This window comes from Lissotriton helveticus, chromosome 6 (genome assembly GCF_964261635.1).
Source record: "Lissotriton helveticus chromosome 6, aLisHel1.1, whole genome shotgun sequence".
NCBI lineage: Eukaryota > Metazoa > Chordata > Amphibia > Caudata > Salamandridae > Lissotriton > Lissotriton helveticus.
Window position 1 is genome coordinate 439,601,646 of NC_136067.1, and position 15,030 is coordinate 439,616,675.

General features: G+C 40.8%; 1 protein-coding gene across 1 annotated transcript in view; it reads right to left on the bottom strand.

Moving 5' to 3' along the window:
- Positions 1 to 15,030, bottom strand: part of SNTG2 (syntrophin gamma 2) — a 1,262,328-nt gene that overhangs the window by 822,370 nt on the left and 424,928 nt on the right. The window contains exon 7 of the mRNA XM_078647499.1: positions 3,714 to 3,801. Within this exon, the coding sequence (XP_078503625.1) occupies positions 3,714 to 3,801 (88 nt within the window). The remainder of the gene's footprint in view (positions 1 to 3,713; positions 3,802 to 15,030) is intronic.

The following is a 15,030-nucleotide window of genomic DNA, read 5'->3' on the forward strand; positions in this document are numbered from 1 at the left end:
CAATGACTTCTATATCATTTCTAATGATTTTTATATATTAATTAGATGAATGTATTATGCTCGAAATTCCAAATGTAGAAATTGTTTTTATGACTCGTGCTTTTATGGTTCTAAAATATCCGCAATAAAGTTCTTTGAATGAATGAATCTAGTGATAAGGAAAGAAATATCGTAATCCTAACTCGGGAAAAATATATGGCAGAGGCCATAAGACAATGAACAACAAACACCATTATTGGAAACTTTCTGAACATCCAAGTTAATGGAGTTTCATGAAGGGAAAGCAGGGAACGTGACATGCTATGGAGTAAAACATATCATTAAAAAACAAAAGGAGGAAACAGAGAACTGGAACTTTGATGAGAAGAATCAAAAATTATAATATTGATGGGCACAGAAATTCCTCATGGACTGAATACTGATGCAGATTTGCACATTCATTTAGAAGTATATGTATATATGATGGAAAAAGGTTTTTCAATACCCCTCTTTTCTCATATCATGAGCACTGTAAAAAGAAAAATAGAGGAATTTTAGGTGATTGCCTAGAAACTATTTTCTCAAAAGTTTGCACACATGAACCCATGGAAGACACAGTGACTAACAATAGAGAAGATAGAGAAGATATATAATATGAGGAAGCATTTTTGAGCTATTCCTGTACTCACTCTCATTTTTACAAAGTTTCTATGATAGGAGGGTGGGGAATGTAGAGATTTATGACTTGAAATAGATAATTCCCCCATTTTTTTTTCTTTTCTATAATTTATCTCTTCACTCGATGGTCTACTTTGATCTTGAGGTTAATCATTATATTTATGGGAAAATTGGCTAATGTATAATTTTATAGGCAAATCTGCGGAGAGGATTGTGGTTCTACTTAGAAGAACCATCTGTTTAAAATGAAAATATCTAACCATAGGATCTTTTCCACATAGGTATGAAGTTGGGATCTTTTCTGCACAATTCCAAAATGCATTTTTGCACATAAGAATACTGATGAAGATAAGCACAAAGGACTGCTTTGGAGAAAGAGCATTATCTGTACAGAACAATGGAATTCTTGAAAAATCAAGTCGCACTTATTTAGTAAAAGGATGTTAGCCACAGTTCGGCATATTACTCTCTGCTAAGAAGAGGAGAAAACATTGTTTTGATGGGAAAATAATTAATAGTTAAGTACTGTTTACTAATTTGCACTGATGATCAAGAATGCTACCAAGAATAAAATCTCCTCACAATAGTATGTGGGTCTAGAAACCTAATAGAAAAAGATCTGCTGGCACTTTCTTGCACAAGATCTTCTGCACAAGCTTTTTTGCACAGATTGTAATATATTTTTATATCTGTATATATATGTTACATATTTATATACTCATGTATTTATATAATCTCATATTTATATCAATAGCTTAAACCAGTCCCATAGTAAATTGAATGCTTAGAATTGTCTCTTGAGAGAGATATATATGCAATGTAGTACAGAAGAGTGAAGATGCTTACAATCAAATTGCTTTTTAGAAATTTCCTTACCATTTCTTATATTAAGCTTATTGTTACCTGCATTTCTTTTCTTTTTAGTAATAAGATGTATACCATACCATAAATGTAGAGGAAACGTTGAAACAACATAAAAAAATGAACAGATGAAAAGAAAGAAACGAAAAAGTAAAGATTTGAATATAAACTGTGACTTAATAGAACATTCAAGGAATTTTGCATTGGACTATCTGAGATCCACAATAGTGAAATATACAATTATCTTTTTCGCTTACTATCAGAAACATTGTGACATAACTGAAAAGAATGCAGCAGTTTAGTCACTGTTTTTTAAATGATGGTGGAGATAAGGGACTTGTACCTTTAAAAGTACAATCTGCACTTTGAAAACTCTATGAACCTGTTAAAGGCTTTGGCTCAAACACATTGGTCAAATGTCTGCACCTGGTGGTGATACTTACTAAAAAAAGAAGGATTCTACAAAACCTGGCTGTGCTGCTGTGCTTGATGCATCAATGGTGAAGAGCAAAAAGGAGAGGCTGCAAAGATGATTTTTGATCAATACATACATATATACATGTATCCCATTCCTCACTACAAAGGTACAAATCAGGACACTAATTGTATATTCCATCATTGCAATAGGCTTCTTGTATGCTTTAAAATATATAATTTTCATTCACAAAATAAAAACACTTTCCTATATGTCATTTTTTAAATAGTGTATGCTAACAATAGTTAGCCAGTTCTCCAACTTCTAAGAGTAGAGGCAAAGCTTCTGATCTTGACTAACAAATAAGTACATGATATCTCCATCATGCTCTTATCTCACTGACTCCGTCTCATTTTAATCCCCGGCTAGCACATGTGCTCATGTTTACCTCTGCGGGTATTACAAAAATCTAGTGCTCCATCAGGCTTCTTCTCACTTAGCAGGCTCCACTGCATGAGCTTGAATACCCTGACGCCTCGTGTCAGGCACATCCCTTCCCTACACATGCTTAAAACAGCTTTTTAATCTCATCTCTTCAACATTGGAATACATCAAATTTGACAAGCATTCCTATAAATATTAGGCCCTACTCAAAAAGGCAAGTTTGTATGTGTACATCTCTTTGTGTGGAGGTCAGTGCCGACACCTTTGTGTAACTCTCCCCATTTCTTTATGTAGATTTACACCTAGATGTAGGATTCTGAAATGAGGTATTGGAAACTACTATAACCAAACTTAAAAGAGTAAAATTGCTAATAATAATTTTCTGCATCCTTGTGGAGGTCACCGCCAACAGTGTGGAGATCTTCACACAAAATACATAGGACCAGTGAAGATATTCAGCCATAGAATTGTGAAAATAGTAGTTGAGGTGCTGTAAATAAGCCTCAATGTTTTAAATGTAAATACATATGTATGAAAGCATATGTTTGCATGCTAATATCTGACATCACAATTGCTTCATAGAGAACCATAATATGTATGTATTCATCACACCTGCAATTTTTATCCTGTATAAAAGGAAGACACATTATTCCATTTTATTTGTCCACAATCCTCGCATTGTGATAAACAAATAAATCAATGAGGTATAGAGATTATGACAAACAATTGTAAAATTCTCACATTCACAAAAATATTCTGCTGTAAAAAGCTAGTTACATTAAAGTACACTTTTGTCTGTTTTATGATTATATTGCACACCATGTTTACAAATGATGTTTGCTGTTTAAAAATGTATTTTTGCCTACATATCTTTTTCACTAATTAATTTCTAGCTCCACTTCCCTGAAAGGCATTTTTTCTCAAAATATCCCCATATCAAGAGTTGTAATATATAACTAAAGCCATATAAACAGGGGCACGTGAAATATATAATCACTAACAAAATTGTGTGTCCATGGTAAACTACAATACTACCATTCAGTCAACTTGACAAAACTATATCTGCAGGTGAAATCATGCCCCCCCACCCCAAATATTTTATTGGAGCTTTTTCACACTAGTTTTTTTCTGAGCTGAAACCCAGCAAATCCTACTGTTTGCAGGACTGTTGTTCTTTTTTTTATTTTGTAGGTTCACTTTCTTGTAAAATTTATAAAAGGCATTCACTGCCTTTCGTTGACCATTTTTGAGAATTGATTTGTTCATTTTATTTATACTCTTTCATGTGGATTAAACACAATAATTGCTAATGGAATTGCTTCCAAAAAGTTCTTACCTAAAGGCAGCTTCAGAAATGATGGAGCTTCTCGAAGATACTGAACAGTAAGTGTAACTTCATCACCTGAATTGCGCATTAAATGCACCTGCCAATGTGAAAGACCACACAAACTTTACATTGTAATGCATTAAAATATAAATTACAAAAATATATATTTGTCGATACCCAAAACAATGGTGTTATTTGAGGTTAGGTGCAGCATCAAAATACAGGCAGCATCAAAATATAACAGTCCACACTAATCAAAATAAATGGAACAACATTAACATTGTCTCTAAAAAATCATGAGACACAAGTATTGTTACTAGAATATCGTGATGCAGAATATTGCAGGTTTGATAATGTAATGTCTTTTTTAAATGTTGTTGTAAAGAATGTTGATTGTGTTAGTTATCAGTAGGCTATTTTAGATGATCTAATTTTAGATTTACTTTTACCTTATTGCTACTTATTTCAAACATTGACAGAGGTTATGTTTCCAGGGGACAGAAGAGTATGCTTACTGCCAAGATAATGGCCCAATACGGGTGGACAATAGCTTTGGCTATGATGGTGACTACTCTGTCAGTGCCATAGCCAAACCTCTCCCACGACCCAATGGAGTAAGGGCCATCAGAGAAATGGCTAGATGTTAGCCCACCAAATTAGGATGAGCAGACATATAGCCATTTTTTAAGCTTTCCGTCACCACCAGGCAAATCCTAGTATTGAGGAACAGTAAAAAAGGAATAATGCTTCCCTCACCATAGGAGATGACTCCCAAGGTAAAGGGGGTCATTTTCCTTTTCTTTTCAAAAAGAAATTATGTTTCTGGATTTTCTTTTTGAAAATAGAAAAGTAAACCATTTGGTGCAAAGCTCTGTAATGTTAATGGAGCCCTGCACCAGACAGCCAAGAGCTCTGACAGGATCCTCCATGAAGGCAGTTCCTTTCAGTGCATTATAAATTACCACCAGCCTGGCAGTCATTTATAAACTCTGTGGGTGATCCCTCCACCAGGGGGGCAGAGCAATCTTTTTTTTTTTTTTTGCAGAGTTTTATCTAGCGCGAACTAGACCCAAACCGAATCGGGTACCAGAGCGCTTTACATAGCACCAGTTACGTTACATGAGGACGGACACACATTCATTTTAGGCACAGGGAGATTAAGTGATTTGCCCAGAATCACAGGATGTTTGGCGTCGTTACCAAGACTCGAACCCAGTTCCTCCAGGTCCGAGGTCGAGCGCCCTAGCCGTTAGGCCAACTCCTCTCCCCAATCTACTTAATTAATAGAACAGCGTGCTGTCCATTAAAATATAAACTTTCTTTAGTCTAAAAAATGGAAGGCAAAATCCTTCAGATGGGCAAGACAGCAGGGTTTATCTGAGGAGGGATCCACATCAGCATTGAGGTCTAGGTGAAGCCATGGGTGTTGGCAGAAAAATATCCAAGCAGGAGCATTTGTATTTTATGCACAAGGAAGTCCTCTCACCAGCTGGATACTTTTGGCAATTTCACCTAGTCAAGATTTCTACCTTCCGCCTTAGGACCAGATTTATATCTTGGGCTTGTCATGCTCTGTTACAATGGTGACGGAGTAATGCAAAGATAATTGTGCCTCGTCTAAGTTATATGCAGAAGATAGACAGTGGAGAGTACTTTGTCTGTTGTATTAAACCCATGTGTAGGCCCAGTGGAGTAAGAGTCATTAGAGATGGCACCCACCTGATTTAGATGGGCTGAAATAGGAGCGAGTTTGTCCTGCCTGTCACTGCCAGGAAAACCCTGGCGATACTGGGCAGTGAAAACTGCTAAATGCTTTGCTCGCCATGAGCGAAGACTCTCATGTTCAAGGGGAGCATTTTTATTTTAATAAAAAAAAAAAATCCTGCTTTGGAATTTTCTTTTTGAAAATTAAAAATAAAAAACATTTGTGCAAGGCTCTGTTATGTGGATGGAGCCTTGCACCAAACTGTAAAAGGCATTGACAGGAATTACCATGACACCAGGACCCCCCTCCTAAACTACTGCTACTCAAATACCAACAGTCTCCACTTTATAATTGAACCTCCCAACGAGATTATCCCTCATTCGCGCTCGACAACACCAAGTTTGTGAGCATGAGAATGGAAAATCAACCTCCTGGTGAGATTTCTCAATGCGGGCAGTAACATTTCTCATTGCGAGTGGTCGCGTATCGTCGCAACCGCTCGCGTTGAGAAACCGTCCTTTTGCGTTGAGAAACCTGCTGCTCGAGAAAAAATCTACTCGAGCAGATGAAAGGAAGCAGTGCCCGCTTGCGCTGTGCATTGTGCAGTTTCCAATGATTGCACAGTGCGGACAAGCACCTGTCACTGAAAATCACCATCAACTGCATGTATGTAATGCACTCCGCTTTTCGCTGAGGTCTGCGAAGCGGTTCTATGATTAAACCACTACTTCCTTAACAACGACTTCCTAAACCACGAATTCCTAAACCACGAATGCTGAACTATGAACAAAGCTAAACCACTACCTTCTTAACAAAGACTTCCTGGACCATGAAAAATATACAATTAGCTCATTACCTAATTATACCACTCAGTGCTTTAAAAAATGCATATTTTAAACATCCAGAAAAACAAAGACTACATTAGTTTTTCTTTTGTTTTCAATACCAGACAAACGACAAAATGACAGTAATAAACACTTAGAAACAATATAAAAACTGAAACAAGAGATAACATTGCTGGAGTTATAGAGGGTGATTCCAGCCAGCAAAAAATGGTGCGAAATTGTTGAGCCCTGGTAGAGATAGTGAGCATGAGGACTACCACAGGCCCGCTGCAAACCAGTAGGACCCGGCTAAGATGACACTGGTGACCCAACTACGGATCACTCGGGAGAGAAATCGCAGCCCTGGTGGAGGAAAGTAACACAAAACAACTCAGTAAGTTTGCAGTAGTCCTCCAACCAACACTGAGAAAACACTCTTTGGGTAGATAGGCAAATGCATGTATTGTGCACAAGCTGCTTTTTATTATTAAAAATGTACTCACTCGATAAAAACTTACGAGTGAAAAGTCTAATCCCTTGTAAAGAAAATGATTGGCCTCTGGGCATGATTTGTAAAAGAAACAAAAGCGCTTAAAAACAAATGCAGAGTTCTAAATTTAAAGAATAGTAAAACGATGAATACGGTTGCAGAGACATTGTGAGATTAGAGAGACTACATTTTGTATTTTCTTCTAAAACGCTTCCGCGATAGTTTCAATCTCACGTTTTTTGCAGGGGGATAGAAAGAAGTGTTATTTACCATCTCACACGTCTTTCCATGCAGATTCCAGTGCTGAGATCCGCCCCTAGCACTCAATGGCGTTGTTGCCGGTGGCTTGGCGGCTGTCACTGTACATCCAGATATGAATGCACTGTGGGGAGTGGGGCCCTGTGTGTAGGCTGTGGGAGACCTCCCCTTATTCCAGGTCCCACTAGCACAGCTGGACTGCCAGGCATGCGCCGCATATGTCCGGGACAGGAAGCTTCAGGATCACAGGCAAACAAAAAGAAATTAAAAGCAGCCACAAGTCCCCAAACTAGATGCCCCTGCAATCCATCCGAAAAGTAGCTAAAACAAAGAACCCACAGCAAACAAATCTGAGCTGGAATCCTGGTGCACATTCCCTTCAAGCAACAAAATAATAAGATAGAAAAGCAGGTAGCAGCGGTTGCAGATAGATGCCAGAAACAAGACAACGGAACTTTGAAGAAAAACCCACCAGGATATAGGGGTGGGAGAGGAGACTCCATGAACCACTATTGAGATGGTACCTGGTAAGTTTATTTCGTTGTTCATGTAGTCGTTGTTCATGTAAGCCGTGGTTTAATCGAGCTATTGTTCAAGTAAGGTCGTTGTTAAGATTCGTAAATAAGGCTGTTTCCCCTGCGAAGCGCGGGAGGGATTTGTTTGATCTTCGCAGAGTTCCACATAGCGGCACTCCGCAAACTTCGCACAGGCATACCAAACACCTCTTGTTTTTTCAAGATGACTCATCTTCAAGAAATGTTTTGGAGATGCTGATTGCTACCTTAACCCTGACTGCAGTCAAAGAAACAGGTCCCCTCAGGACCGATTCACATTTATGAAACAAGGAAGGTGACCAGATACCACAATTGCGTGGAAATTCTGCTGAATCCACTGGGCGGAGGTCCATCCTAAAGCACCCATCACAGAGACGTATTGCAAACTATGGAGAAGCATAAAATGATAACCTGAATGAACACCTTTGGATAGATATCTGAACTATTACCTATTTTATATGTCCTAGCTGAGTAGTTGCATGGTGGCATGTGGAGGAGATGCCGCGGAAGTCACCTTTTTTCGATAGTCAGTACATTAGGAAAAGTAAATATTTATTGTCAGGGTTGACACCTCCATCTTGTTTTTTAGTCTAAAAGTTTTTCTCAGTGCCACCAGTTTCTCAACACCATTGGTATCTGAAATAAGTGAGAGGTGTGGGTCTCTTGGACTGCTGGGTGTATAACAGATGGAATACTTTTTCTGCTGGGCGTGACACCGCCGGTGTGATTTGACCTCTGGGTATAACACAGATTGTACGCTTTTCCCACTGGGCGTGACAAAGCCGTAATGCTTGGACTGCTGGGCGTGACACAAATGGTACTCTTAGCTCCTGGGTGTGATGCAGAGTGAGATTCAGACATTTTATGGAAAATATTTGGGCCTGGGAGATTATGTGTACCTTATGTTTGGCCAAAAGGGTCCTGTTGTTCTCGAGTTCCTCACTTTTTTTCTGTAAACTATTGTTATTATCTTTGTCCTGGAGCCAATATTGACAAGCTATTACTCACTTAGTGCTGTGTACCGTACAGAGCTTTCCCTGGTCACAGGATAGCATGCACCAGAAGGCGGGCTATGGGATTTTTGAGAAAGTCAACCTTTTTTCTCTGTCAGTTTTTTTTATTGTTGAGATTGATATTAGGTATATCTGTGATGTTGTGGTGCTGTTAATTACTGTAATCTGAGCTTTTGTTGATGACCCAATATTTGATAGGAAGATGTTGTTATTTCATAGAAACTATATTTGATGCCAAGGATCAATGTCGCTCCGATCCTCTTTTTATTGATAAATGGCACTTTTTCCATGTTGCAACTCTTCATATGCATTGTTATTTGTGTTTGTGAAATGTTCATGTAGAAATGCTGATGGATCTGTGATAGTGCTGAGCTTGTAGTTGCATAATTAGAAGCAGTAACCTCACTGTATATTTTCCCCATGATTGGATCAAAACCAAAGTTTGGTAAAGAATCGTACATAGACACAGAGTTAGATACATTTCCCTTGCCAAAGGAGGGGACTGTTTGCACTTACATAATTGAAAACATGAGAACACACATACAAACCAACTACACAGGCAAAAGGAAGAGGCATTATTAGAACTATGGGCCATCTTCGAGGAAGCCTGGATCGACAGTCCTGCACTACAGATAGAAAATAAGGCATCTACACCTCCCCACCATATGCAGGTATGTAGGTGCTCTTGCTCTCTATCCCCGCATTAGTAAACTCCAATCCGCCGGGTGAAGAAGACGGCGGGCACCTACTGAACAATGATTCCAGCACAACTCTAGTCCAGTACGAAGGTTCTCATAAGTTCAACCCCCCTGTCCATCATGCCAAACCACATGGAATCCCAGTGGTGTGGAGAACACATGCTCCCACTGGCCTAGGTTTATACAAACAAGTGGCATGGAGTTTTGCAGAGGTTCTAGAAAGTGATTCAGATAGCGGGAAGGAGGAAGGGGGTCCCAGTCCTCCGGGATGCAATGGCAAGGGCGGAGCTAAAGGATTTGCTCAGGTAGCCAAGGAAACAACAGAGAACAAATTTGAGAGCAAAGCCCAACTGCAAAGAACAAAGTATAATACAGAGTAAAGGAAGCAACCTTGATGAGATGGGGAAGAAAGACACAAGCTAAGAAGAGAGACAGAATGAGCTTGAACCCAGGAAGCAAAACAATGAAAAAGAGTAGCATGCCCCCCACATGAGATGAGTGGGGGTAGGCATAGAATTCTGATCGAGAAAGAGTCAGAGGTAGAATTAGATGAAAAGCTTCTTGCTGGGATCCAAGGCTCACTAAATTATCAACATAGGAGAGGGTCTGACTGGGAAATAGGAGAACAAGTTAGCCTGATACTCTCCTAACCAAGTCATAGGAAAAACAGATGGCAACTTTGACAGTGCATGAGGGGAGTAGCGATAAGGATGTATGCTGCTCTACCGAAACACACAAATATATAGACTGACCCCCAAGAGAGATAGTGGCCGGAGATGACAGCGAAACCTTTGCACAGCCATTCTGCCACCTGCTAGCCCACTGGACTGAGGGAAAAGATGTGTATTATAGGCCTTGGCCGAAGGAGGGATCCTTCAATATAGAGGACATGGCTATAGCAGAAGACTGCATCTGACATGGAGCAGGAGATCCCGAGTGGAACTTCCCCTACATGCAGGAATGCCTAAAAAGATGAGAACGCCATGTTAGGTAGACACCAGTAGAGTTACTCGATGTAAAAATTTACCAACTTCTACAGAAGCGCATGTCAGGGACCATCTATGTGAAAGATAAGGAAGGGCTAAGGACAAAGTTACAGCATTGCTGGATGAAGCAGGGAAATGGATCTCATATTTTAACACTGCAGAAGTAAATCTAGCAATAGGATGGGCCACTTGGTAGACAGATGTTGGTTAAAAGCATGCCACAAATAGAGATCGATATGCCAGGGCCAGCCACCACAAAATACTTATCCACAATATCAAGCACAGGGAAACCATAATGCACCTTACATTCAGATGCTGGGAGGTCTGGCAGATGCCTCACCACCACAACAGGGATCAGGTAGTTGGACAAACACATGGCACCATCAACCGATGACAGGGAACTTAGCCCAACAGGGACCAAAGCCACAGCCTTGGCAGGGAGGGATAACCGTCTAGTGAGGTAATGCCTTCAGAAGAACACTGAGTCCAAATGCGCAGTAAGATGAAACACCAGAGTAAAATGTCAGCCATTTACCCTATTCCAAAAACTAGTTGTACCACAGCCAAAAGTAGGACCAATGAGATAATGTTGGGAATACAAACTTTTACTTGCATCTGGGGATTCAGAGCTGCTGTATGTGATCTGTCGATTGGATATCTTCACTATAGTTCACCATTAAGGGCACCTGCTGGAGCAAAGGCCCCACTCTGTTGCTGATCCTGCAGTGCTGTTGTATAGTTCCTAGGAACCCTCAGAACCTTCGTGTTTTGGATGACCTAAACTGAGGGTTTGGTGTGCAGAGAGAATCTGGACACCCCCACAGGATGAGTCAACCATTAGACCAGCTAGCTCTACAGTGCAACTTCCACCCCCTGTATTCTAAAGTGGTTTGGGTAGTTTCTGGCAAACACTGAACATGACAACCCTGATTCCTCGGGTATTGTGGCAAACAGTACAGTATCTTTAACTCAGTCGCTCATGCCTACATTTCTCAGATTACACATAGAACGATGATTGGAACAGCTACAATAGGTATTTATTGATCAAGCATTAGTCTAGTATAGAACACATTTCCTGCAACAAACAAAAGACAAGAGCAAACAAATGTGATCGCTAGCACCAATATCGTAAATAGCAGGTACATTTCTACCATAGTGCTAATAAGATGAATAAAAGCAGATTATATTAAACAATAGCAGTGGCGCACTCTACAATGCGTAGCCTACCTAAATGTACCTAGCCTACATATGTAGGTGAAGCATGTGCATGTAAGTGCTAGGATATATCCTAATGGAGCCAAGAATCCTGTGAGGAAGTGCTAACCCCTCACCTGATGGTTTTGAATGAAGGACCCCGTCTCTGCATTGAGGATGGCACCCCGCAAGGGATGTCAGGTCTCAGCCCGCAGAGTCTCAGTCTAGCCTGGAAGGAATTCTCCTCTATTTTGTAAAGGGGAGGGAGGGTCTTTTATACTAAAGTGGTCAATCCAGGGTTTCCTTTAGAATCAATATGTTTTGAAAACATTTGCTAATTCTTTGCTAATCCTTTTCTAAACAAAAATGATCATGCATAGCTGGCTGTTGACTGTAGATGAAAAAAGTGGTGACTCCTATACGGAATAAATCTGCTGTGCCTGGGGACTTGTTTATTTACATCAGGTATAGGGATTGAGATAGGGTACAGCGAGCCTGGTGTTGATGACACTGAAGTAAGCTACTAGGTAAAAGGTCACCTGTGTAGGACCGTTATGTCGTGTAGATGGTGAGGAAATAAAATTAACCATTGTGCCCCATCGTTTCCCTTCTCTGCATGTTTGCCATTTTTATTCAGACAGCACCTATTTTTGCGTGTGTCATCTATTTTTGTCTCCAGACCTACGAGCAAGACATCCTGCACCTGGCCCCTCCGTTCATTGACCACACATTCTTGTGGTTCGGCCAATTCCGAGAACCAACGAGATAGTTCCTGTTTTAGGAGATAGTTCCTGTTCTTGACTCTAAGCCAGAGATAAACCCCCCGGCTGAGGAAGGACCTTCAACTGAAAGGAGCACATTTCGACACATCTATGCACTCTCACAAGACACAAGACACGCCCATACCTTGACACATCTGGTTGGAAATTACTGCTTGTCACTCCCTTTTTCTTTTTGTTGCCTACTGCCTGAAACTGTATAAATATTCTGCTGTGTGAATAACATATCAAACCAATCCTAAACCCGCTTGGTGAAGGAGCTCTCCCTTAACTCGAGTTATTGAATAAATCCCTCTTTACTCGAATACCACGGACTCTTCTCTTTACTTAAGCTAAAGTATTTAATAATATAGAAATTCTAAGATAAGGTAATATTAATTAGTTACCACATTTCTGGAGCCTGAACAGGGACATTCCCTCTCCCCCACGCGCCGGCGATTCCGGACCCGGTACTGCCCCCTCCTGACCTTTGACGGACTTCAAAGTGCACAGACGCTGGGAATTCCCGCCAACTCCCTTGAGGCGAAGAGGGGGACCGACTGCGGCCCGTCATCCACACGTGGCTGTGAGGAAGATTGCGGAATGTCCTGACCCAGAGCCCAACCCGTGAAGAAGACGAGTCCAAGGTCTTGTGAGCCCCGTCTCAGAAGCTGCGCGCATTTCAAAGATCAACAGGCCTTCTAGTCTGTTTCTCGGTGAGTACTACTGAAAAGTATAAAGACGGACTCACAGTTTCTGTGAGTACGGTAAAGATATATGTTTATTGTTTAAATCTCTGTTACATTGCAAGTTTCGTCATCATGCCTATCTTTTCTAAGTAACGTAAAATAGGGACTAAAAAGGGTTTCCTGGAAAAGGAAGTTCCCCTTACTCCCCGAGATACCCCAGGACATTTTATGTATACAAAACATGGCGTTGGTGCAATTGTTTATTGTGATTTATGGGTAGATTACACCAAAGATCTCGAACATAAATATAGGTGGCCTGAGACTGTGACTTTTGACATAGAATGTATACTGAAATTAGAGAAACAGTTGTGAAAGAAAAAGGGGGTCCGCCAGTCACAAAGTGACTCGGTGGAATTATGGAGAAAAGAAGCCCATAGGAGGCAACAAAAAGAATTGCATAAAGTTGAAAAGGGTAAGAGAATGTCAGAACAGGCCAAGAATGAACAATTACAAGAAATAGGGAGAGAAGTAGTTAGTGAAAGGAATGAAAGAGAACAGTCAGCCATTTCTACTGGTCTTTATCCTGTATTGCCATCTGCACCCGAACACATTAACATTGCACCACCTAAGACACAACCTACTGCCCCATTACCAGAGGATACTTTCACCAATTTCCTCTTAGACACCCCACCTCCATATGAGGTTCCAGTAATTCAGCCCCCTCCCCCACCGCCACCCCCTTCACAACAGGACACGCTGTCCCCCGCCCCAAAGGAGGGTGCCGAAGGTCCGGACCCAGGTAAACCGATTCTCAGTTGCGCCTATGACCCGGCCCGGAGCACCACAGGGGAGGCGGCCGAATAAGTACAATACTTCATGATTCATGGGAAGCAATAAAACATCTACCAGCGATTGACACGTTTCTTCAGGCGGCCTCTGAGTTTCTTCGTACTGGAGAGAACTCAGGGGCCATTAACGCTATGACTACAAAAACATCGCACCCTGTAAAAATGCACATGTATAGGTTCCTCCTTTGTTGTTTCATAAAACACATACAAGCAGAGGAAAAAAATGTACCAGTTTCCCTTTTTACTTATTGGATTCCGCATCTGACCAAACAAGTCTAGACCTCATGAATGATGCACTAGACAGGTTCACCCGTAAGGTGACCCGTATTTTACAAGACTTACAAACAGACGAAGAAAATAAGAAACCTGAGGGGGACATTACAGAACCAACTGAAAAAGTCCTACCTGTTCGCTTTTCCGCCCCTATTTCACGACCACCCCCGCTTCCATTCCTCCTAGGTCATTCTGAACGGCCATCTCCGGATGAATTATTTGAAAATACATCTAACACATTAGACTATTGGTTGAACCAGGAACCCCCGCTTACACCAGAGGAGGAGGAAATAGACAGAACTGCGACCCTATGGGTCTCTCAATATAAGATATATGACAGTGATCTCATAGCCCGACTCTTTTTAGCATTACCACGCTCACATCAAAGATTAGCGAGTCTCTACATGGTACAGCATCTCATCACTCTCAATGACACTTTTTTTAAACATGATCCAAGACTAGAAGATTTTTTGTCTGACTGCGCTGATAACATGTTCCTCCACAATTGTTCAGTTTTTCTCAACAGATTCATAGATTTTAGACAGGAATACCATAAAGCGGTTGAATATAGATTCTTCCCTGATACTTGTGGACCAGTTAATAGACTTACTCAAACACGCCAGTTCCCCATGAGGGAGGTCCACCCTAGAGCTGACGCAGATGGCGCATTACAACGCGTTTTTGTTTATGTACCCTTGACAAAACTTGAATTACTAAGGATAAAAGAGATGGTTCCCCCTCACTCAAAAGATCCTGCTGGATTTTTTAAGGAATTAGGAGACGTATTAATGATGGGAACATATACTCTTTCTGATATCACAGCAATTCTGAAATTATTGTTGCCCTCGGGTATATATGACAAACTACGAGAAAAAGATTGGGAGGTGGCAGGCGAACACATTAGATGGACCGAACTCCAGAATGACAAAAATACTAGGGTAGCAGGTCAAGGTATAAGAGCCAAACTCAAGGCACTCCCTGGCACTATTTTGAATGTGTTACCACAGTTATTGATAGTGAAAAAGGAGGACTGGGA